Genomic DNA, 22,856 nt, shown 5'->3' with positions numbered 1-22,856 from the left:
TTACAATTTTTTTTTTAATTTCAATTAATTTTATGTTAAACGAAGTTGTTGTTGTTGTTAAATAAAAAAAATATTAAAATATAAATTATTAAAAAATAAATATTTTAATAAAAATAAATAAATAATAAATAAAGTACTAAAAATAAAATAAATAATTAAAGCGTGCGATGCTTAAATATAGAAATAAATGCGCAAATTCCCTAAAGTGCAGTGACATCTGGGGCTTACAAAGAATAGAAAAATGGTTTATAGTGGACAGTGAAAATATTTTTAATTATATACATACATGCAAACAGGTGTATATTTACATATATACAAAATCCTAAAATAAAACGAACCGACTAAAATTGATTTTGATTCAATGCAAAAATCTATACAATTGATTAAAGTTTAATTAGTTAACAGTTTTTGTTGTTGTTGTTTTTTCCTAATTTCTTGTGATTTATTTGCAATTCGCTGATATGGTGTGACCCATTTAAATAAACACATCTATTTTTGCACCAAATTACGCGCATATTTCAGCTCTATATATACATATATAGTATATACAAAGGTATATACATAAGTAAATACGTACATATAAATACCAGCATGATTTACATATTTTTGACCAATTGAACTCGTAGCAGTCAAACTAGAAATAGCGTGTAACAAAAGCAAATAAGCAAAACTAATCAAATGTGTAGCAGAAAAGAAAAGGCGCCACAAGCTGGCTGATAAGGGAGCCGGCAAAACAGAGCAGAGCGGCAATAGGAAGACCAAATGCTAACTACTTGTATATATTAAGTGCAATAATTAAAATTGTTTTATAATGAAGCGGCAGTGCTGGTGCAGTGGATTGTTTGCTAATCTTTGAGGAATGTCATTTATAGTAAAAATAATGAAGAATTTGTGCTCGAAGGCGAGTGATAGGCACGTGATAGGAGCTGAGGAGCGTTTGATAATGACGACAGCGCAAGGATTGTTGTGAAAATCGTTAAACAAAATAAGAAAAAGCGCTAACTTCGGTTACACGGAAGCTATAATACTTAACTCAAACAAGAACTTAATTCCGATCGTTCAGTTTGTGTGACAGCTATGTGCTATAGTGATCTGAACTGAACAATTCCTTAGGAGATTGCACCATTGCCTTAGACAATAATTCCTGCAAAATTTCTTGAAGATATCTAATCAAACATAAAAGTTTTCCATATAAGCACCTTCTTCCAATCGTTCAGTTTGTATGGCAGCTATAAGCTATAGTGATTTGATTTGAACAATTTCTTCAGAGATTACACCATTGGCTTAGACAGTAACTCATGCCAAATTTAGAGAAGATATCTCGTCAAATAAAAAAGCTTTCCATACAAGCACCTTCTTCCGATCGTTCAGTTTGTGTGGCAGCTATGTGCTGTATTAATCCGATAACGGTGGTTGCGACAAATGAGGAGCTTCTTTATGAGAAAAAAACGTGTGCAAATTTTTAAAACAATATCTCAAAAACTGAAGGACTATATAGTACATACATAACTATACAGACAGATGGGGAAAACTACATAGACTCAGCACGTCGTGCTGATCATTTATACATATGTATGTATGTACGTACATATCTTATAAGATCTCCAACGTTTCCTTCTAGGTTTGGCAAACTTAATATATCCTGTTTAGGGTATAATTTCTTATAAGTTTCCTTCTAGGTGTGACAAACTTAATATATCCTGTGTAGGGTATAATTATGTATACTCCATTCCATAAGACAGATTCTTTATTAACATTTTATTAAAAAAGGACATTTCTGCTTGAAAAGTTTTATCTTTTTCTACAACAATGACCCAAATATAGCACACAAGTGGCCCATAAATGCTTTTTTTCAAGCGAAATGTATGTGTGCTTGTATACAAATCTAGCGAAGATGCTCATTTTATGAACAATTTTAGCAACTCAAACACAGAAAAAAATTTAAAGCATAAAGATTAGACAGAAAGGCTACAAACATATATACATATGTATAAATAATTAGTATATATTATATATAATATACATACATATGTACATACAAACGGACGCTTATATAGATATGCATTTTGAGACACACCCATTTTCACTTTAATTAAATCGGCAAGTAATAAGTACTTGACTTGGTCCGGAGACAACGTCCTAAGTGAATATTTGTATATACTTGTATATACATATGCATGTCTACAATAAATACAGATATATACATATATGATACATATACATACACCTTAACAGTGTGGTGTTTATTTTTCATCGCCCACTGTCAACAAAAATATTTGTTTTTGCATTAGCCACGAGTGACGTTACGAAGAGAAAGTGAAAGTGTTGCACGTTTTTGATACAGCACACATATCTATATACATACATATATACATAGGTATAGGATTATGTGTATATACCAGCCCCTCAGCCAAAGTCTCGCTAGACGAATCGCGCGCAGTCGGCAAACGCCAGCGCTTATTTCCGATTTACACATATGTACATAGACATAAGGTCAATGTTGTTGCATTTTCTCAAACGAAACAGCGAGTTCTATGACGTCACTTTTCATTCTCAAGTTCATTGGAAAGGTCATTGATTTAAGTGCATGCGCTCTTGGTATAGGGTGTATGGTGCAATACGAAGGTGAATTTGGAAATGTAACCTAGAAATTGTGAAATATGCTCCTACATGACACCGACTCTACTACAAAAACTACCTCGGTGTGAACTAAATTATTTGGACGTGTGCTTGTCTATTTCACAATACTGTAGTGATAATGGTTTTTTAGAGAAGCAGAGTCATCTAAAGATTGAAGATTGGAACAATTTAGAGCATTTTCCTTAAAAATTTCCCTAACTGTCGACATCTACGACCGCTTCGATCATACCTATAAATATTAATTTTGTACACTTTCTCTCGGAAGATTTATTTGCTCGGTTTTACTTCCAACAAAAATTTAGTTTTTCTTAGTTTTGTCGAAAGTTCCATCTAAACTTTTATCCAAATATGCCGAATACGAGAGAGTGTGATGAAATATTTTTTAGGGTGTAGAGAATAATTTTGGACTCACAGCCTTGATTTTACAATTAACATTGCTGACGCATTTTAAACAGATTTCGTCAAAACCAATTCAACTTGGTAAGAGGTGTCTACAACAGTTTTTTAAACCTTAAAAAAGGTATATTAATTAAGTTTGCCACGAAGTTTATAACCTCCAAAAGGAAACGTCGGAGGCCACACAAAATATATACACATATAATTGATTAGCGTGACGAGTTGATTCGATTTGGCCATGTCCCTCCTTTTTGAGATATAGACCAGAAATTTAGCACACGAGCTTTTCTTGTTAAGAAGCTGCTCATTTGTCGAAACCGACGATATTGGACCTTGCATGGAATACTTTTTATTTGACAAAGTATCTTCACGAAAGTTGTCATAGATTATTATTCATTGCAACGCTCCAATCCCCGAAAAAATTGTTCAGATCGAATCACTGTAGCATAAGCTGGCATACAAACTGAACGATCTGAATCAATGAATGAATACTTGCATGGACAACTTTTTTATTCGACGAGGTATCTTCCCGAAATTTGGCATGGAACTTAAACAATGATGCAATCTCCGAAGACAGATCGGATCACTATATAAAAATCAAGATACAAATTTTTTCATTCCCCTTTATGCTATAAAAAATGCACCTGTGAAGTTTATTATAGTTTCGGTGTAGCGTTTTTTTCTTGTTCAAGATATATATAATTTTTTTCTAGAGTTAACTATACTATATAAACAAAAGAAAGTTGGGTTAGTCACATCATTTATAACTGCAGAACGACTTAATTGATTTTAAAGATCTCTGATATGTTGAATTCTTATAGCAGAATAACTATTAAAATGTCGGAAAGATTAACTTAAAATATTGACTTTAGAAGGACGTAGCCCATAGAAATTACTCGATTCAAAATGTAAACAGAAATTATAAGGAATAATGCCAAAAATTATCAAATCGTTAAGTCTAAATTATACCTTTGGAGATGGTACGACATTGACCAGGTCAGCTGGTTTTAAAGATATTTTGTTCAGCAGGAGAATAGATAAGATCTGCAGCTTATACTAGTTCGCTTCGTTTTGAATGAATATGATTGGGAAGCTCAAGGATTTGGAGTGTCATAGTTGTAGTTGATCGTGTTATTGGAAATTTTTTTTTAAAAATTAGAAACTAAACCCAAATGAGTTTTATGGAATGCTGTTGGGGGCTAGATTCTTCAAAAATAATAAATAAAATAAAATAAAATACATCATTCCCTTGCTGTTAATCCGATTGCCTTCAGAAAATTATAAGCTTGATGTACTACCGCTCCATTCTGATAATGAATACACGATTTTAGTGGAAATTTTATTCTGGCTATCGCCTTGTTATGAAGTTGGGACCATCAATATAATTATCATTTTCAATTCATTCTGCTTACAACTTTCCGATCTGCTTGCGAAGATTATAAACTCAAAATATGCCATTTATTTCTGCTTATCTAGATCCAATCGTCTTGCGGATCTCAAGAGAACCCATTACTTCAACTATAGTCTAGTTACCACTTACTTCCACTATAGTCTAGTTATATGTATATTTGAGTGCTTCTAAACTATAGGCAATCTTTATTTGACTCATACTCCAACCCCTGATAGTGGTTATTCTGCTTGATCGACGCTCGATGCATTTTCAGTTTATAAAAGTAGAAAATTATATGAGCCGATAGTAAGTAAACACCCAAAAGATTAACTAAAAATTAGCTGGTATACTTATTGAGGACTATAAAGATTATAAAGGCAGGTCAGCATTACTTGAGGAATTTGTGAAATTCGCACAAAAGTAAAAGAAAAGAAGTCTGAACAATGAATCATTGCACTAACTTTAGACCCTGTATACGTGCCGACTGGTGTGAAAGCGCTTTTTCGTGAAAATTTAACCGCTCAGAATTTATATTTCGACAACACATTTAGTTAGTAAGCGAATAAACGCCGAGTCACAAGCAACCAAAGAACGAAAATCCGCAAGAATACCACAGATAATAGATAATAAAGTGCTAAAACGAATAACGAAAATATAAGGATGGACGGTTTTCGACGCCTCTTCGTTGACCTTCAACGACAACTGCACACGCTGCTACAAATAATATTGAATTGGCAATTTGTACGCTGGATCGTCGACTACTATTCGAAATTAACTAACGATCGTAGCATTGACGCCGATGCGAACGCCGACGACGTTAGCGACAACGCTGACATACCGCAACCCAACACCAAAACCAACAAGCGACCGCGCATTAAATGGTCGTGCGGTGTAACCGAGGATGGAACAGGAGCCAACAACGCCACTAACATTACGGACGCCAGCAATGCGGTTAGCGATGGCGGCGCTGAGGGTCCGGAAGGGCATAACAGCGCTGCTGCCGAAGCTGTGACGCGCGTCGCCGACACGAAGCGCTCACGAAATGCAGCTTCCGATATGGTCGCGGGTGACCAAGAACAGCAATTGCCCGACATACCGGTGACAGAAACTGTTACGGACGTCGGTCTTGCGGGTGTGCTGAACGCAATTCCAAGCGCAAATATGGGCAATGTGCATAGTAGTAATAAAAACAAGCATAAAGCTAACAAAATTAGTGCTGGCGGTGAGGTATGTTGAGCAAATTTATTGCAGAAAAAGTACAAATATTTCAAAAATTTATGAACAAAAAAATAGACTATAACTTTGGGTGTACTTATAATATTGGGAGCTAACGTCAACTTTGTGTATTGAGTGGTACAGCTATTGGGGCGCTTAAATGTTGTCTTAAAAAAGTATTTGTTGCTTTGTTGGATGGTGTTCTATCAGTAATTGGTGTCTAAGGTGCCTACCTAATCTTCCGTATTGCATTTAACCGAAACCCTTTCGTCATCCTCATGTGCACTCTACGCTCGTGGCTGATAAGATTCTATGCAAAATCATCGAATCGTTGCATAAATAAGTAATTATATGTCTACATAGGTATATGTATGTATGTAAGTAACTAAGTGTTAGAAATATGTCTGTGGTGTGCTCTACTAATGTGTTGTGGTGAAAAAGTTGTGTTGTAGTTATGAGACAAAATGCATTTGCAACCATAATCAGTTAGATTCGAGCAGCGAAATCAAAAGGGATTTTGAAAAATATTAGTTTTTAATGAAAAAATACTCAAATGTTAAACAATAAATTCGAAAGTATAAATTACTCGTAAGTATATTAATAGTGACAGTTATATAATAACTTATTTATAAATATTAAAAATAAAAATATCAGTTAAACCGCAGCTACAGCAACAAACGGCGCGCAAGCAAGTAATTCAAGACTGGCGCCTATGTCAATAATATGCCAAGCAACTTATAGACACACATATAAGCATCTATATTAGAGCGGGTCGATTTAGAGGGGGTCAAAAAACGTTAAAAGAGTGAATGCGAGAAATGTTCTAAGGATCATTCTGAACAACTTTGCCTAATACGAGTCAGCGGTGTTTAAAGACAAGTTTTTTAGGGATCATAAAAATATGTTCGACAGTTTTTGAGATAATAAAAATTTATTAATCAGTTTTTGAGATATCCGAATGAAATTTGATACGTAGGACGTAGGTGCATTTTGATATTCTGTTAATCATTTGTCGGAATCGGCAAGATCGGACAACTATATCACATATTTCCCATAAAAGCGATTATTCGCTGGCTCGAAATTGATTTTAGACTCATTGTCTCTTAGGCAAAGTTGTTCAGAATGATCCGTAGAACATTTCTGGCATTCACCATTTTCCCGTTTCTTGGTTCCCTCTAATATATATATATACTTTTATGTACATATGTATGTCTATAAGTTTTGCTTGAAATATTATTAACATCGGTGCCAGTCTTGAATTGCTTGCGTTTTTATAGTAAAAAAAATCGACCCGCTCTAATATATGTAAGCTCTTTTATAACCGCAAATTGCAAACTTGTCGCCAACAACAACGCGATCAACAACAATTATTCTATGATTGCTGTGCTGCAATCCGGCGTCGCGCAGCATGATCGATTTCAAAAATCAGCCGCTCCATTCGTGTGACATTGAAATTCGTCCCGAATGCTATTGAGTTCAACTACATATTATGTATCAAATTAATGCCGATCGCTTCATTAAGAACGAAAAACAAATAACTAATTGGATAAAATTGGGGAAAACACTTAACTTTTATGCATACATAATACATACAAGCACATTCATAGACCATATATACATATGTAGGGTATAAAGCCATGACGACAATAATTGAAAAAAAAAATCAGTGCTACCCAAAATCTCATGAATAACGGTCTAAGTCAAAAGTATTACTTTTAAGCAGCCTCGTATTATGTACTCCTTTTCACAATAAATTTGGAAAAATATAAACCTGTGGATAAGCACGCTAAGACTCTAAGAAAATTTTTGTGTTAATGAGTTAGTTATGAAAGCCGGAAAAGGGTAGATTATACTAATTTTTAAATATACATATATACCATAAGCATTATATAAACGTTAATTTCAGCTGCACTAAAGCTATAATACCCTCCACAGCTTGCTGCATTTCTTACAGCATAAAAGGATATAAAAATATATTTTCCTTGATTTTAATCGTTTCGAATTTCTTGAAAATAACTTGTCAAATAATAAAACTTTCCCCGAGGAGGACGAGGACTTGATTTTGATTGATCGGTTTAAATGGTAGCTATATCCATTAAAGGTCCGACGTGGGCAAAACTTCAGATCGATTACTGCTTCGCGTATATGTATATAGTATAAACAGAAAGACGGGCATGGCTAAAGCAACTCAGATGTTTAGGATATAAAACGACAGATTATGTCAACTTATGCTGTTGCTTAAACTAAAAATTGTCATATTGCCGACCTTTATTTGAAATTGTAAAAACTTGAGATATACATACATATATCCGATATAAAAAACCTTTGGTAAAGAGAGTTGGTTCTATGTAACTGGAACGGACCCGAATTTTTATCAGGCCAAAGACTACCAACTCGGCAGATATCGGCGGCTACAACAACCAAAATAACAACCCCTCATAAACCCACATTTGTGGCATAAAGTCACGATTCATTTAAAAAACAAAAAAAAAAAACACAAAGCATCTGTAGGTTTGGACTAGTTACCACTAACATTGAACTTTGTTGTGCCCAAAACTCTAATGCCAAGTGAAAAATTATTGAAGTGAAAATTATAATTATCATTTCACAACCCGTGAGATGGAGGCAATCTTAGAAGTATCAACAAAATTTTGTTTGATCAACTTGTAAAAACTTCATACGTCCGAAATGAGGTTCATGCTTATTGTTTTAGAAAAGTGATGAAAGACAAATCACGGTATATAATACTAAGTATAATATGTCGAAATAACATATATGTACATATATGCATAGATGAAAGTATGGGTGCTCGAGTCCGAAAAGTACATCAACCAACTACTAAATCGAAAATCAAGCAATTTTAATTGGTAATTTCATAAAAATATATTGTAATGCGAGTATAAACACCTCAAACCTATGGGCCATTCGCCGTTAAAACTTGATTTGGCATACAGAACTTCCTGAAAAACTACGTAGTAACGCATTTTAACGGCTATAACCGCGTAAGCAGTGTTTACGCCAGTAAAGAAGAAGAACGCTTTTCACCATCAGTTAAAGCTGTTGATGCATGATTTGATTAATCTAATTTGAGAAAAATTATAAGAAAATTAGTACAATTAAATAATAGAGATTCTTGATTAAAATGGATCATTGTTTGGAAAGCAATGCAACACCTTTAATTTTTGCATTATTTTGACAGAGATATTAGTATCAACTTTTATTCGGCAAAACTAGTGGCTAGAACCCGCGTAAGGTAACGATCGAAAGAGTAAAAGACAAATAACTCATAATATCAAAGCTAGTTAAGAGGTTGCCACGTGCTTGAAATTTTAAAGTAAGAAACCTAAGCCACGGCTAAGTTCGGATGCAACCGTACTTACTTGCAACTTGCAGGAATCAAAGCCTGGGAATTTTTTTTTTTGTATAAAACGTCAAACAGAGGATCTGGAAACTCTTAGCAGGAGCTACCACAAAACTATTAACAGATCAAAACTTAAATACTTCTTTCTTTGAACCAGCTGGAGGAAGTGATCATATTCTATACCAACATTTGCTTTGATTCTTTGGGCACCCAGAATTCAAGCAATTTTAAAAATATATATACTATATATGATTCATACACTGACCAACATATTCGGCATAAGTTTGTTAGAAAAACGAAAATCGTTATAGTTATGTAGTTTATGGGAGTTGGAATAGAATGGACCCGATTTTATATTATATTATCATGCCACATACTAAAAAATATTTCCTTGGTCTCATTAAAGTAGCAGTAAGGTACCAAACATATCGAACAAAGTCAGCCGGATGTTCGAAAATCCTGCTAATCTATTTAGGTAGGGTTTTCGTCCAATTGTATCTATTTTAAGCACAAAGATGCACTGAGTAAAACACGCTCTCTCTTTTTCATTGATATCGCTCGCGTATTGGCCGATATAGGCGGTTTAAAGTCACCCGAAAGTTCGAAAATCTTTATATTAGGTATAGGAAATATTGGCCCGATTCAATCCATTTTTGATGCTTAGAGATACTATCATCAGGAAAGATTCTTTCTGAATTTCAATTGTATATCCCATAGAATGAACGGTATTTTCGGTAAAAAGTCAACAATAGATACTGGTGTCCGCATATTCGGTACCTAGAGTTTTGGACAATTTTGGTCATAATGTGGCATACTCTAAAGGTTTTATTCGTGCATAGTTTTACACCGTTATATTAATTGTTTTTTGATTTGTGTACTCGAAAATGAAAGAATCAAATGGAATGTGAGATTGAGCCAAATGGGAAGTACTCATTTACTCATTTTGACACTGTAACATAGAAGTATCGGAAGTATGTTATGTACCGAAATTGGCTGCAATCGGTTGTCCAAGTCCTGAGATATGGGATTTCACCTTCAGGAGGGCGGTGCCACATCCATTGTCCAATTTTGACAACCAACAACTCCAATAAAGCCCATTTCAAGTGCAAAATTATATGCCCCAAGCATATTTAGTTATTGATTTAACGCACTTTTAGTAGCTTTTAACAGTACCGTAATAAAGCGAGTGGACGGGGTTATCTTACGTTTTCATCCATTTTAACAGTGCCGATAGGATTTTAAAGGCAATTCTCCTGATAGAATTTGGTTATTGTAGCTTAAGCGATCGTCTCAGTGTGAAATTTTCGACAAATCGATTCTTTTGTTGCATTATCGGATAGTATACACTATAATAAACATTCTCTCAAAATCGAAATTTAAATTATTACGGTCCCTACAGCGTTTCTTGTAGAAAGGGAACAGACTGGGGAACATAGCGACTCGAATCCTTAAACGCGTTTTTCGCAGAATGGTGTTTTTAAAAACGGTTTCAACTCTCAAAGGAAGAGTTTTGAAGATATCTAGTTTCAATTTGGCGAGAACATTTTTTACGTCATTCGCTATCGCGTTATGGAAGCTTTTATTTTTTTGAAATCGTCCTATTTTTTTCTACGAAAAATTGTCGAAGAGAAGGGCCAAATTCGATACTTTTTGTTCAAACCGCCGCCATTTTGTTCAATTTCACAAATTTCACCATTTTGCCGCGCCCACTTTTTCACAATTTTTTCGCCCACAGGTGTCCCGTATTACTGCGATCCCCTATGCTAAACTACAGTTCTATTTCTTAATTTTGTGCTTAGTTATGTCGTATAACGTTTCAAATTAATGGCGTATTGTGGGCGCCCATCTATGAACTCGTAATTCTTGTTTGCCAAGAAACGCGCATACCAAGTTTCATCAAGATATCTTAATTTTTACACATTTACACAAGTAACAGTTTGGACGGACGGACAGACAGACAGACAGTCACTCTGATTTCAACTTTTCTCGTCTTCCTGATGATTTATACATATAACCCTATATCATATGTACAACCGTTAGGTGAACAGAGAGTATAAAATAAAGCACCAGTAGGTCGATGCCAACTTTGTTGGGAAGATTTAAAAAGTCTTACAATTAAACATGTTTTTTAAAAAGTTACCACATCTTTATTTTGCTTAGTTCAGTGTAATATGGTGGCAAATGTAGTCAACTGTACGAAAATTAAAAAGAAAAAAAGAGGAAACAAATTTTTGACTGAGATTAGCTTTTGGATTTTGTGGAAATGTCAAAACTATAAAACGCTAAAAATATCGAATAAACTAATGTTAAATAAACTGTTTTTGTCGATTTTGTGTTTTGTGCTATCGTTCAGTGGCTTTGTTTTATTTTATAATCTATTCTAAGTATTAGAACTATATATAAACACTAATAATCGCTTAATTGAGCCCGTTTATTGAACAAAAACGAAGAAATAACGGTATAATTTGATAAGTTTTAATAAACCTGGTAGTACTGTTAATATGGGATGCTTTATAATATTCAAGCTTTCGGGACTAACCTTTCAATTGTGCCTTATTGTACAGTCTTGTAACTTATAAATGTTTTGTTGTTGATAATAATACGTATGTATAAAGATATCAGATATATATTGTATGCAATATAAGTTATTCATATTTTATGTTGTTAACAGTGTGTTTCAATAACCCTAAAGTGTCTAAAATCCTCAGTTCACTACACGGGAAGAGCAAAGATTTCCTGCTTTTAATTGTTGCTATAAAAACCGTTAACAATTAAATATGCAAATAATGCTTTTCTATGCACCTTTATCGGCATCTAAACCTTTGATGTATCATACTTCATTTTACATTCTCTTTTAGGGCACTAATTCACAAAAGTCTCCCAAGACCACAAACTCACCGAAGAAGCGCAATTCAAAGGAGAAAACTATAAAATCAAACAAGCAGGCAGACGAAGTTGTCGTCGAAAAATCGGAGCCTGATATATTAATATCCAGCTACATAGTCGATAACAAGACAGCACAGGCGCTAGAGAACTGTTCATCCGAAACGAGTTCAGAGCAGCTTAGCTTGAAATCAGCAGAGACTGTGGAACTTGACGCGCAATTAGTTGACGCAGAAGAACAAAAATCGAATCACACACAAATTTCCTCCCAACCATCGAATTCCAAGGAGCAATTTGATTTGGAACTAAATAATCAGGAAGACGAAACCAAAGAGGAGCCAATTGAAGAAGTCAAAGTTCCGGTAACAACAGCTGTTGGCGCCAAATTTGAAAAACTTAGCGCAGATCAGTTGGTGCTTGCAGAACCAAGAGCACTCAAGATGACTATATCATCTGATATACATAGCGTACCCATCGCTGAGGGTACCAATGCCGAGAGTGTGCTCTATAGGATTAAGCGCGGCACTACACTTCGTGTACATGGCGATGCGTCACTTTTGGGACGCGAAATTATTTTACACACTAATTACCCTGCAGAGGGTAGGTCACTTAACCTGTTAATTGTATAGAAGATACCATCAAATACATATAATTCACTTTCTTGCAGGTAAAAAATTCGTACGCACCGAATACCGTGTACTGGACTGGCATGCGCGTAATGGGAAACCGTTTACCACGAATTTGAGTAAATATGCGCACATTGTCGACACGGACATATTCAGCGAGGTGAAAATGAATCTCTCAGGTACCTTCCGCTTCTGGTTTCAATACAAGGATAGGTATGTAAACGCGTAGGGACCGGTTTTCTAGTAACTAGACTAAGTTTTCTCACTTCGATGCTCTCATAAACATTTTGTAGCAAGGGTTCGGAGCCGGATGGTGCACTTTATGTGCAAGTGGAGCCCACTCTGCATGTCGGTCCACCCGGCGCACAGAAGATCATACCCTTGAATTCGGTGCGCTGTCAGACGGTGCTTACAAAGTTATTGGGTCCGCTCAACACGTGGGAGTCGAAGTTGCGCGTTGCCAAGGAATCGGGCTACAACGTCATACACTTTACGCCAATACAAGAGCTCGGCGGTTCGCGTTCGGCCTATTCGCTGCGCAATCAATTGAAGGTGAATCCGCATTTCGCTGTAAAGAAGGGCGGTGAGGTCAGCTTTGACGATGTGGACAAGGTGATAAAGAAGTGTCGCCAGGAGTGGGGTGTAAGTTTGAGTTTGGTCTACATAATTTTATACCAGCCACTGGCTTACGTCTCATTTATTTTTATTGCAGATAGCTTCCATTTGTGACATTGTGCTAAATCACACGGCCAACGAGTCAGATTGGGTGCGCGAACATCCCGATGTTACCTACTCTTGCGCAACGAGTCCGTATCTGCGTCCCGCTTTTCTGCTTGACGCCTTACTCGCCAAGTGCGGTGAGGATGTGGCTGCCGGGCTTTTGGAGCATGTCGGTGTGCCGGCAGTAATCGAATATGAGGACCACTTGCAGGCGCTCAAATATCAATTACATCAAGTATATTTGCCGAAAGTGAATATTCATGAGCTCTTCCAATGCAATATTAGCAAAACCATTGAGGAATTCATGAGCTTAGTGCGCACACGCGCACCACCAAAGCATGTCGCCGACGAGTCACGTTTCAATGAGATACAATTGATTAAAGATCCACAGTTTAAGCGTTTGGGTGTGACCATTGATATGAATCTGGCATTGGAGATCTTTAACGCCTTCCATGGCGATTGCTTCGATGAAGAATCACGTTTCCGTAAATGCGCCGAGACTTTGCGTTACCGTTTGGAGGCGATCAATGAGGAAGCACGTGCTGAGGTTCAAGGTTATCTGGGCTATGCCATCGAAAACTGTTTGGCCGGCATACGGTATGAGCGTGTGCAGCACGATGGTCCACATGTGCGCGTCATTTCCGAGAAGCATCCACTTTTTATGCAATACTTCACACAATTGAAAGCAGTCGGCAAGAGCCTCAAGGAGATAGAGGAAGGCATGTATGGCGATTTGGGTAAATTCTTCCAAGCACACAACGGCTGGGTTATGGGTTATAGTGATCCATTACGCGACTTTGCCGAGGAACAGCCGGGACGTGGTAATGTGTATCTCAAGCGCGAGCTTATTGCTTGGGGAGATAGCGTCAAATTGCGTTACGGCAAGAAACCGGAAGATAGCCCCTACTTGTGGAAACACATGACCGAGTATGTGGTGACAACCGCCAAGATTTTCGATGGTGTACGTTTGGATAACTGTCACTCAACACCACTTCATGTGGCCGAATATCTTTTAGATGCCGCCAGAGCAATTAATCAAGATTTATATGTTGTTGCGGAGCTTTTCACGAACTCCGACGCGACAGATAATGCTTTCGTTAATCGCCTCGGTATTACTTCCTTGATACGTGAAGCTTTGTCCGCTTGGGACTCGCATGAAGAGGGTCGCTTGGTCTACCGCTATGGCGGCGAACCGGTTGGCGCATTCTACGTGAATCCCAAGCGTGATCTAGCACCCAGCGTTGCGCATGCACTTTTCATGGATCAAACGCATGATAATCCATCGCCAGTGGAAAAGCGTTCGGTTTACGATTTATTGCCATCAGCAGCTTTAGTGTCAATGGCTTGTTGTGCCACTGGCAGCAATCGTGGCTATGACGAACTCGTGCCGCATCACGTAAGTTAAAGCATTGAGTCAATCGCCATTGTCGTATATTTTATACTAACAGAAATATTCCAACAGATCCATGTCGTAGACGAGGAGCGTCAGTACCAGGAATGGGGCAAAGGCGTGGACGGCAATTCCGGCATTATTGCTGCTAAGCGTGCGCTTAATTTGCTGCATGGTCAACTCGCCGAAGAGGGCTTCAATCAAGTGTATGTCGATCAAATGGATCCGAATATAGTCGCGGTTACGCGTCATTCACCAACTACCCACGAAAGTGTTATACTCGTCGCACACACTGCCTTCGGCTATCCACATCCGAATGCTGGACCAACCGGCGTACGTTCACTACGTTTCGAGGGCACATTGAACGAAATTATACTTGAGGCAGATATTGCAATGAAAAGTGATAAACCGTTTGATCGACCGGGTCCATTCAAGAAGGACCCGAATTACATCAACGGTTTCTCACAATTTCAACTCAATTTGCGCGAACACATACCCTTGGATAAGTCGAAAATATTCCGTGCCACTCCACATGTGGATGGCAATGTAACACAACTGGATTTCGAAAACCTGTATCCAGGCTCGGTGGTAGCTATCAGGTAACTTTGATCAACTTTCTCTTGACAAGAGCTGTACAAACGTTTATATTATTACAGAGTGTCTCTGCACAACCCAACGAAACCTCATGCTGAATACCTTCAAAGACTGGTGACGTCTTTGCAATCCGAAAGCGGTGCGATGTACAAGGAGTTGCGTGAAATAATCGCCAAATTAGACCTGGTTGACTTGAACCGCGCGCTATTTACCTGCGAAGAGGAGGAACGTGATCACGGCTATGGTGGCGCCGCTTATGATATACCCAATTATGGCCGTACAGTTTACTGTGGTCTGCAAGGTTTCATCTCTATATTGACGGAGATATCGCCACGCAACGATTTGGGTCATCCGCTTTGCAACAATTTGCGAGATGGCAATTGGATGATTGGTGCGTAGCAAATGAGTTATTCTCACAACCGAAATTTTCTCTAATGAGATCTTTGTATTTGCAACAGATTATGTGGCTGATCGCCTGGGTCAGCGTGAAGGCACGAAAATATTATCTAAGTGGCTGAAGACCTCTTTTGATCCGTTGAAGAATATACCAAGATACCTCATTCCCTGCTACTTTGACGCCATTTTGAGTGGTGTGTATGAAGCACTTGTTGGCCACACCTACCAACTGATGCCAGAGTGAGTTTATATTGACATTATGTGCCTTACGAGTTTCGAGTTTTTAAATATTTTTCCGCAGATTCATACGAGACGGTCATAACTTCCCGCAAACACTTGCTTTGGCCACATTACAGTTCCTATCGGCGTGCAGATCTGCTAACTTGCCACCGCTCAGTCCGGCTGTTGTACCTCAACCGCCCGAGATATGTGTAACGCTCTCTGCAGGTAAGCTTGCTTTATACACAATTGAACGATTGCTCAAAGTACTCCCGTACTTATCACAGGTTTGCCACACTTCTCCACCGGTTACATGCGCTGCTGGGGTCGTGACACCTTCATTGCATTGCGCGGCATCATGTACCTGACCGGTCGCTATCAGGAGGCGCGCTATATTATACTGGGTTTCGGTCAATGTCTCCGACATGGTCTCATACCAAACTTGTTGGACAATGGCACGAAGCCACGCTTCAACTGCCGAGATGCCGTCTGGTGGTGGTTGAACTCCATTAAACAATATGTCGGCGAAGCACCGCATGGCGTGGAGATCCTCAAGGATTTGGTTTCACGTATTTTCCCCTACGATGATAGTGAGCCACATCCACGTGGCAAATTCGATCAAAAGTTGATCGATGTAATGCAAGAGGCGCTGCAGATACATTTCCAAGGCTTGCAATATCGCGAACGCAATGCCGGCTATGAGATTGACGCGCACATGACTGATCAGGGTTTCAACAACAATATCGGCGTACATCCAGAGACGGGTTTCGTCTTCGGCGGCAATATTGCTAATTGCGGCACTTGGATGGATAAGATGGGTTCGTCGGAGAAGGCGGGCAACCGCGGTCGTCCCGCTACACCACGCGATGGCTCCGCGGTGGAGTTGGTTGGACTGCAAATGTCGGTGTTGCGTTTTATGCAATCACTGAGCGAGAAGGGTATTATTAAGTACAAATCTGTGGAACGCAAGGGATCTAATGGTAAAACCTACAAAAAAAAAAAACATATTTTGAAACTTAAATTAAAATTTGATGTAAACTACAGGTGAAGCGACCACATGGACCTACAAGCAATGGGCTGATCGCATTCAAAATAATTTCGAGAAATGCTTCTTTGTCGATGAATCGGAGACGGGTTTGCAAGCGAACAAGAAGAATATCTACAAAGATTCGTATGGTGCTTCGCAGGGTTGGACTGATTTCCAATTGCGTTGCAACTTCCCAATAACAATGGTTGTTGCGCCGGAACTTTTCAATCCACAAAAAGCTTGGGCTGCTTTAGAACAGGCGCGCAAACATCTGCTCGGTCCATTGGGCATGAAGACACTGGATCCCGACGATTGGAATTATCGTCCAAACTATGATAACTCGAATGACGCCGATGACTGTACGGTGGCGCATGGTTTTAACTATCATCAGGGACCTGAATGGCTTTGGCCTATTGGCTTCTATTTACGCGCTCGCCTCATATTTGCCAAGAAGTGCGGTTACCTGGATGCGGCTATCGCAGACACATGGTGAGTTTAAGTTAGAGAAAATTGTGAACATCTCGAATATTAGAAGCTATTTCGATCTGATCTGAGATAGTCTTTGAATGGAAACCACAACTCTCTTTGATTTCTCTTTATTGTGAATATCTACGGTCTTAGGTCAACAAAATCAAAAATAGTGATACAATAGTGACATATTCAATGCCTTGTTAAGAGCAGTCTGCTCCTGATACGCATCAGTAGACATATTTTTTCCCCTACTGAATTTTTTGACTATTATAAAGCCCCAAGAAAGAGACTACTGAAATAGGTAGTTGTTGTAGCGGCAGAATTCTACTGAGTTGACAATCCAGGATAAAAATCCGGGTCCGTTCCGGTTACGTAAACCCGACTGTCGAGGGAACGGACTGCTGACATAGGTATTATGTCGCAGTGATATGAAGAGCTCTTTTTTAAGGTCAAAATTCTACAAGACCACCGCAGTGTCTAACAAGCGGAGATCACAGCAACTAGGAGAAAGCCTTCTTGTTCTGACAAGGAGTGTACTCATAACAAGGAATATTTTCATATATGTATACAGATGGTCAGGCGGCTTTGAGATCACTAGTGTCTCAAGGGTCTCGTCACGCATCCAACTTCACGAACCTGCAAAAGGTTCTAGGTCAAAGTGACATCCCTGGCAATTGTGAAGCGGATGAACTAGCTAGTCACGGTGGAAACACTTCCTGATTTGCTCAACCAGCAGGCAAATGGAAAATGAATGGAACCATGGGTCGCACATACCGACTATTAAAATTTAAAAGGAATGATATAAGAACTCTAGTAGGAGTGCTAACAGGTCACTGTCTAGTTGGCAGACGTGTCAATAGACTAGGAACGCCATATAATGACTACTGCCGAAGCTGTTAGGAGGTAGCAGAGGACGAGACCATTAAACTAGGAACGCCATATAACGACTACTGCAGAAGCTGTTAGGAGGTAGCAGAGGACGAGACCATTAAACATCTTCTATACGACCGTGAGGCTCTATATCGATATATGGTTTCTCGAGGTCGTGTTTGAGGTTGTTCATTTAAAACTTTTGGTATTGATGAACTTATCATACGGGATGATTCAGAGATGAAACGATAGAGTGAAGCGACTTTAGTCCCGATGGTATCACAATGGGGCTCTTAAAAGCCTAGGTGCGTCATAAGACAATCACTCTACCTAAACTAACCTAAAGTTGAAATCAAAATTTAGAAATAGTTATCGTCTAAAATTGTTCGGGAAACCCTCTGGATCTATCAAATCATAACCGAATCCGAAGTAAAAGCATTGGGCCAAAGAAGATGTGTTAATCAGCGATTTGTTGTAGCTTTGGAGAAGTATAATAATACACCAGCAGTTTAGAGGAATACTTCCACGACAGTCGGTTCTGTCAACACGGCAGAATTCTGTTGCTACAACAATAACAACATGAACGTTCCAAACGTGTCAATGGTTGGTCGGGTAGTTGTAAAAAAAAGGCAGCATTCTCGATATAATTCTAAGAATGCTGCAGAGTCTACATTGATTCGCCGGATATATGTAAAACCATGTCCAATCCGGTTATCTAAATCAGACTGTCGTGGGAACAGGTCTTACAAGATTTTCCTTATCGATTGAAACACTCAACTCTACTGCAATTCCGACTGGAAATGAGTTAATTTTTTGTAATTCGGCTAGTTAGTAATGAAACGAACATTAGTTAGGGAGAGCTCACTCACAAATAGTTAAATATTCAAGAGAGAAAGTGTCTCTAGTAATTTCTAAGAGAGTAAATATTTTTTGAATGAATTTTGTAAAGCCAAAAAATTTGTTCTAAATAACACCGATGTATCGAGAAAATTTTTAATAAATTAAGGACGTTTTCATCTAACGGGTTTTTTTAATAGGAACGCTACAAAGTAGACCGATAGGGACAGCAAACGATACCATTTTTTCCTCGCTCTTTTGACATTTCTCTTCAGTAAGGGTTGCCATTTCATCATGGAAAGATATACGATCCAACGAGTCGAAATTATTAAAATTTACTACCGAAATCCGAAGTCAGTAACCTAAACTTTAAGAGCGCTACGTCCGATTTATGGTCGTCATAATCGTCCTGTCAGATCAACAATTAAGCGTCTAGTGGAAAAATGTGAGTACACAGGTACAGTACAAAATGTTCCTGTCCCAGTGAGACAAGGAAATGCTCGTAGTGTCGAGAATATTGCTGCCGCTAGCGCATTAATTGGGTCCGGCAGCAATCCACACGTACTCAAAGTCACCATTGCGTCTCAAAAAAATTACGGTTTGGAGCGGTTAATGAGCCGGCGGCGTCATTGGGCAATACTTCTCCTGTGATGATCAAGACCGGCACTTTACTGTGAATCGCGCACCGCCTTTTGGTCCGAATTTAATGATATGGACGTGGACAATATTTGGTTCCATCTGGATTGCGCCACAAGCCACACAGCGAATGTCACAATCGATTTATTGAAAACCAAGTTTGGTGAACATGTTATCTCACGAAATGGCTCAGTCAATTGGCTGTCTCGATCGTGCGATTTGACGCCGTTAGACTATTTCCCGTCAAGCTACGTAAATTCTATAGGCTATCTTCGAATATCTTCGTACGAACATCAAACGAGAAATTGCAACAGTATCGGCCGATTTATGTTTGAAAACCGTCGAAAATTGGGTTCAGCTTTTGGGCTTCTACGTGCCATTGATGGCCATGCAAAAGAAATCGAGATCCATACACAATGGCATCGAATGTACTTTCAAAGGAATAAAGAATTTCATTGATATCCCAAGCCGTTTTGGTTTTATTTAAAAAACTTTTGTAGCGCTCTTATTGAAAACCCCGTTATCAAACTCTGAGCCTAAATTATATAAACTATTACCAAAATTTAAGATACACCAGCCTAACCTTTACGATTAACATATATGTATGTACATATATAAAATTTATAAAATATATCTTCATTCCCCCCCCAAGGTCAATTTTGCGCGCTCACTTAAAGGAGCTACACACCTCCCATTGGCGTGGACTGCCCGAACTGACCAACGATAACGGTGCCTATTGTCATGATTCCTGTCGTACGCAGGCTTGGAGTGTGGCCACCATATTAGAGGTAAAATTGTAACGGTTCTTAAAAAAAATATTTGAAATGTTAAATTTTTCGAATTCTTTTTCTAGGTTCTGCATGATTTGCACGCCATTGGCGGCGATGTTTGAACCGCGAATTTTTGCCTGACAGGCCTAAAGCTTCTAAGCAGCGTAAGAAAGAGCAAAAACAGGAGATTCCGAGAAAGTGCACACAATTGATCAAAATACAAATAAGAAAAAATTGCTTAAAACAGATCCTTAAGATCACCTTCATTGTTGTTTACTTCGTGCGTTCATTAGATTATTGTTGTTGTAATACATTTTATATACATACAACCAGATACTAGAGAAGTGTACCATTATGCTATTGACCATTTTAAAAACATACATACATACATATACATACAATATTTTTTGTATACCTTAAGACGGTTAGTTGAAGCTAAGTATTGTGAGCTCACTAACTCAACGAACTAATCGCTAGTAATTGAAAGCATATCAAATGCGTATAAAAAGTTAAGAGAAATTACTAACAACACACACACACATAAATATATTACGAAAATCTTGTTAGTTTAAAGATTGTTTGTGTTTTATTTTTCAAAGCACTTCAAAGGATTTACAGTTGCACACAAACAAAGCGCTTACTCGCTGAGCACGCACTCAACTCCCCACAACACAACAAAAACGCTCTACTCCACTTGTCATTCGTACAGGGAGCTCACGAGAAGTAACTGTTACGAAACATGCGCATATCCGAGTTCTTCGGCGGATTGATGCGCAACTTTGGCGACTCCTCGTTAATGGGTTCCAAGTCAAATTTCGAGCCATGTGCTTTGTGTTGTAATTTGTCCTGCGGATGCTCACAGGCGCGACTCTGATACTCCTCCATCGGTTGGGGGTCATAGTAGAACTCGGTGTGACGTCGACGTGGATACAGTTCCATTCGTGTGCCAGTCGGACTAAAGGTATTCTGCGAAAATATGAAACAATGAGTGTGATGGTACGCTTTATGGAATAGAATTCACTTACCGAATAGACAGAATTGAGTGAGAAGAGCGAACCTTGCAGGCTTGGCAAAGAGTCGTTACTAAATAACTGCAGAAAAAATAAAACAATTTGTCGCATTTTGTTTTGTTGTAATGATATCAAAGCAATGCGTCGCATTTAACGGTTACTTACTTTGGTGGGAAACATTTTTTGGCACAAATGTAGAAATTGCAATATAAGAAATTTGAAAAAATTCTTAGCTAAAGTTAAATTTTGCAGTTTTTCTTTTTCGAATTCAAATGTAGATGACATGTTTTTTTATTTTTTGGCACCCTTGATTTGTTTCTCTTTGCTTTAAAAATTTTAAAAGCTTTGCAGTATTGGAAACGGTTAAGGTGTTGTAATATTGTACCTTTCTCTACTACTTTTAAATACAAATCAACTGGCAAGTTACAAATTTTGAGGTTAAGTTGAAAACATCTTTCTTATATTTAAAGCTGGATTAAGTTATAAATAAAATAAATAGAAAACAACAATGGCAACAGCACAAACAACCAAAATCTGATCCGAAATACACTCTAAGATCTCCGAAAATTCCCCATTTTACCCTCGAAGAGCTGCAACTACACACTGGTAGGCTTAAGGCCAACAAATCACCCGGCCTGGACGGGATTCCAGCAGAAGTCCTGAAAATAATCGCTGCAGAGCGACCGGCAGTACTGCTGAACATGTACAACGCCTGCCTCAAAGCCGGAATATTCCCTGAACCCTGGAAAAAGCAACGACTGGTGCTAATCAGTAAGGGAAAAGGAGATCCCAACTTATCAACAGCATACCGTCCACCTTGCATGCTTAAAACAACGGGAAAACTCTATGAAAGGCTATTTAAACCCAGACTCGAAGCGGGTATCAACGAAGCTGGAAGACTTTCCCTTAGACAACACGGCTTTAGACCCGGCAGATCAACTGTAGGAGCTATAAAGCCGTTCTCACGACAGTCAGGTCTACGTAACTGGAACGGACCCGGAATTTTATCCGGCCAAGGACTGTCAACTCGGCAAAATTCTGCCGCTACAACAAAAACAACTGGAGCTATAAAATGCGTCATTGCAAGTGTAGAAGCCGCACAACGTAGAAGACATAAATACAAAATAATAGTGTTGCTGGCGACTTTAGCTGTTCGAAACGTCTTCAACAGCGCTGGATGGGTAGATATCATCGACGCTATCGTAAAAAAATTTAAAATCCCCGACTACTTCAGAGCTTTAGCGCGAAGCCACAGAAAACTGCTGTATTAAACTAGAGAGGGATCACGACAGATAGCGGTCACGAAGCAGCACAAGAATCCATTTTACACCCAGACTCGACTACGCTATATTAAAATTCGAAATGTCAGACGAATCGTATTTATATATGTAATTGGTTATGCGGA

At 38.4% G+C, this 22,856-nt stretch overlaps 2 protein-coding genes across 2 annotated transcripts; one reads left to right on the top strand and one right to left on the bottom strand.

The window, feature by feature from the left end:
* Positions 1 to 4,912: 4,912 nt before the first annotated feature.
* LOC120773074 (glycogen debranching enzyme) lies at positions 4,913 to 21,014 on the top strand. The gene is made up of 13 exons (XM_040102019.1): positions 4,913 to 5,653; positions 11,861 to 12,485; positions 12,553 to 12,724; positions 12,805 to 13,153; positions 13,224 to 14,627; positions 14,694 to 15,220; positions 15,278 to 15,606; positions 15,674 to 15,851; positions 15,913 to 16,058; positions 16,118 to 16,810; positions 16,875 to 17,346; positions 20,324 to 20,459; positions 20,525 to 21,014. The coding sequence occupies exons 1-13, from the start codon at positions 5,087 to 5,089 to the stop codon at positions 20,561 to 20,563; spliced, it is 5,637 nt and encodes a 1,878-aa protein (XP_039957953.1). The 5' UTR covers positions 4,913 to 5,086; the 3' UTR covers positions 20,564 to 21,014.
* On the bottom strand, positions 21,005 to 21,782 carry LOC120773075. The gene is made up of 3 exons (XM_040102020.1): positions 21,617 to 21,782; positions 21,467 to 21,532; positions 21,005 to 21,407 (listed from the first exon to the last, which is right to left on the bottom strand). Exons 1-3 carry the CDS (start codon positions 21,734 to 21,736, stop codon positions 21,156 to 21,158), a joined length of 438 nt encoding a protein of 145 aa, XP_039957954.1. The 5' UTR covers positions 21,737 to 21,782; the 3' UTR covers positions 21,005 to 21,155.
* Between the last annotated feature and the right edge of the window lie 1,074 nt (positions 21,783 to 22,856).

This window comes from Bactrocera tryoni, chromosome 3 (genome assembly GCF_016617805.1).
Source record: "Bactrocera tryoni isolate S06 chromosome 3, CSIRO_BtryS06_freeze2, whole genome shotgun sequence".
NCBI classification, from domain to species: Eukaryota; Metazoa; Arthropoda; class Insecta; order Diptera; family Tephritidae; genus Bactrocera; species Bactrocera tryoni.
This window is presented reverse-complemented; position numbering and strand designations above follow the sequence as displayed.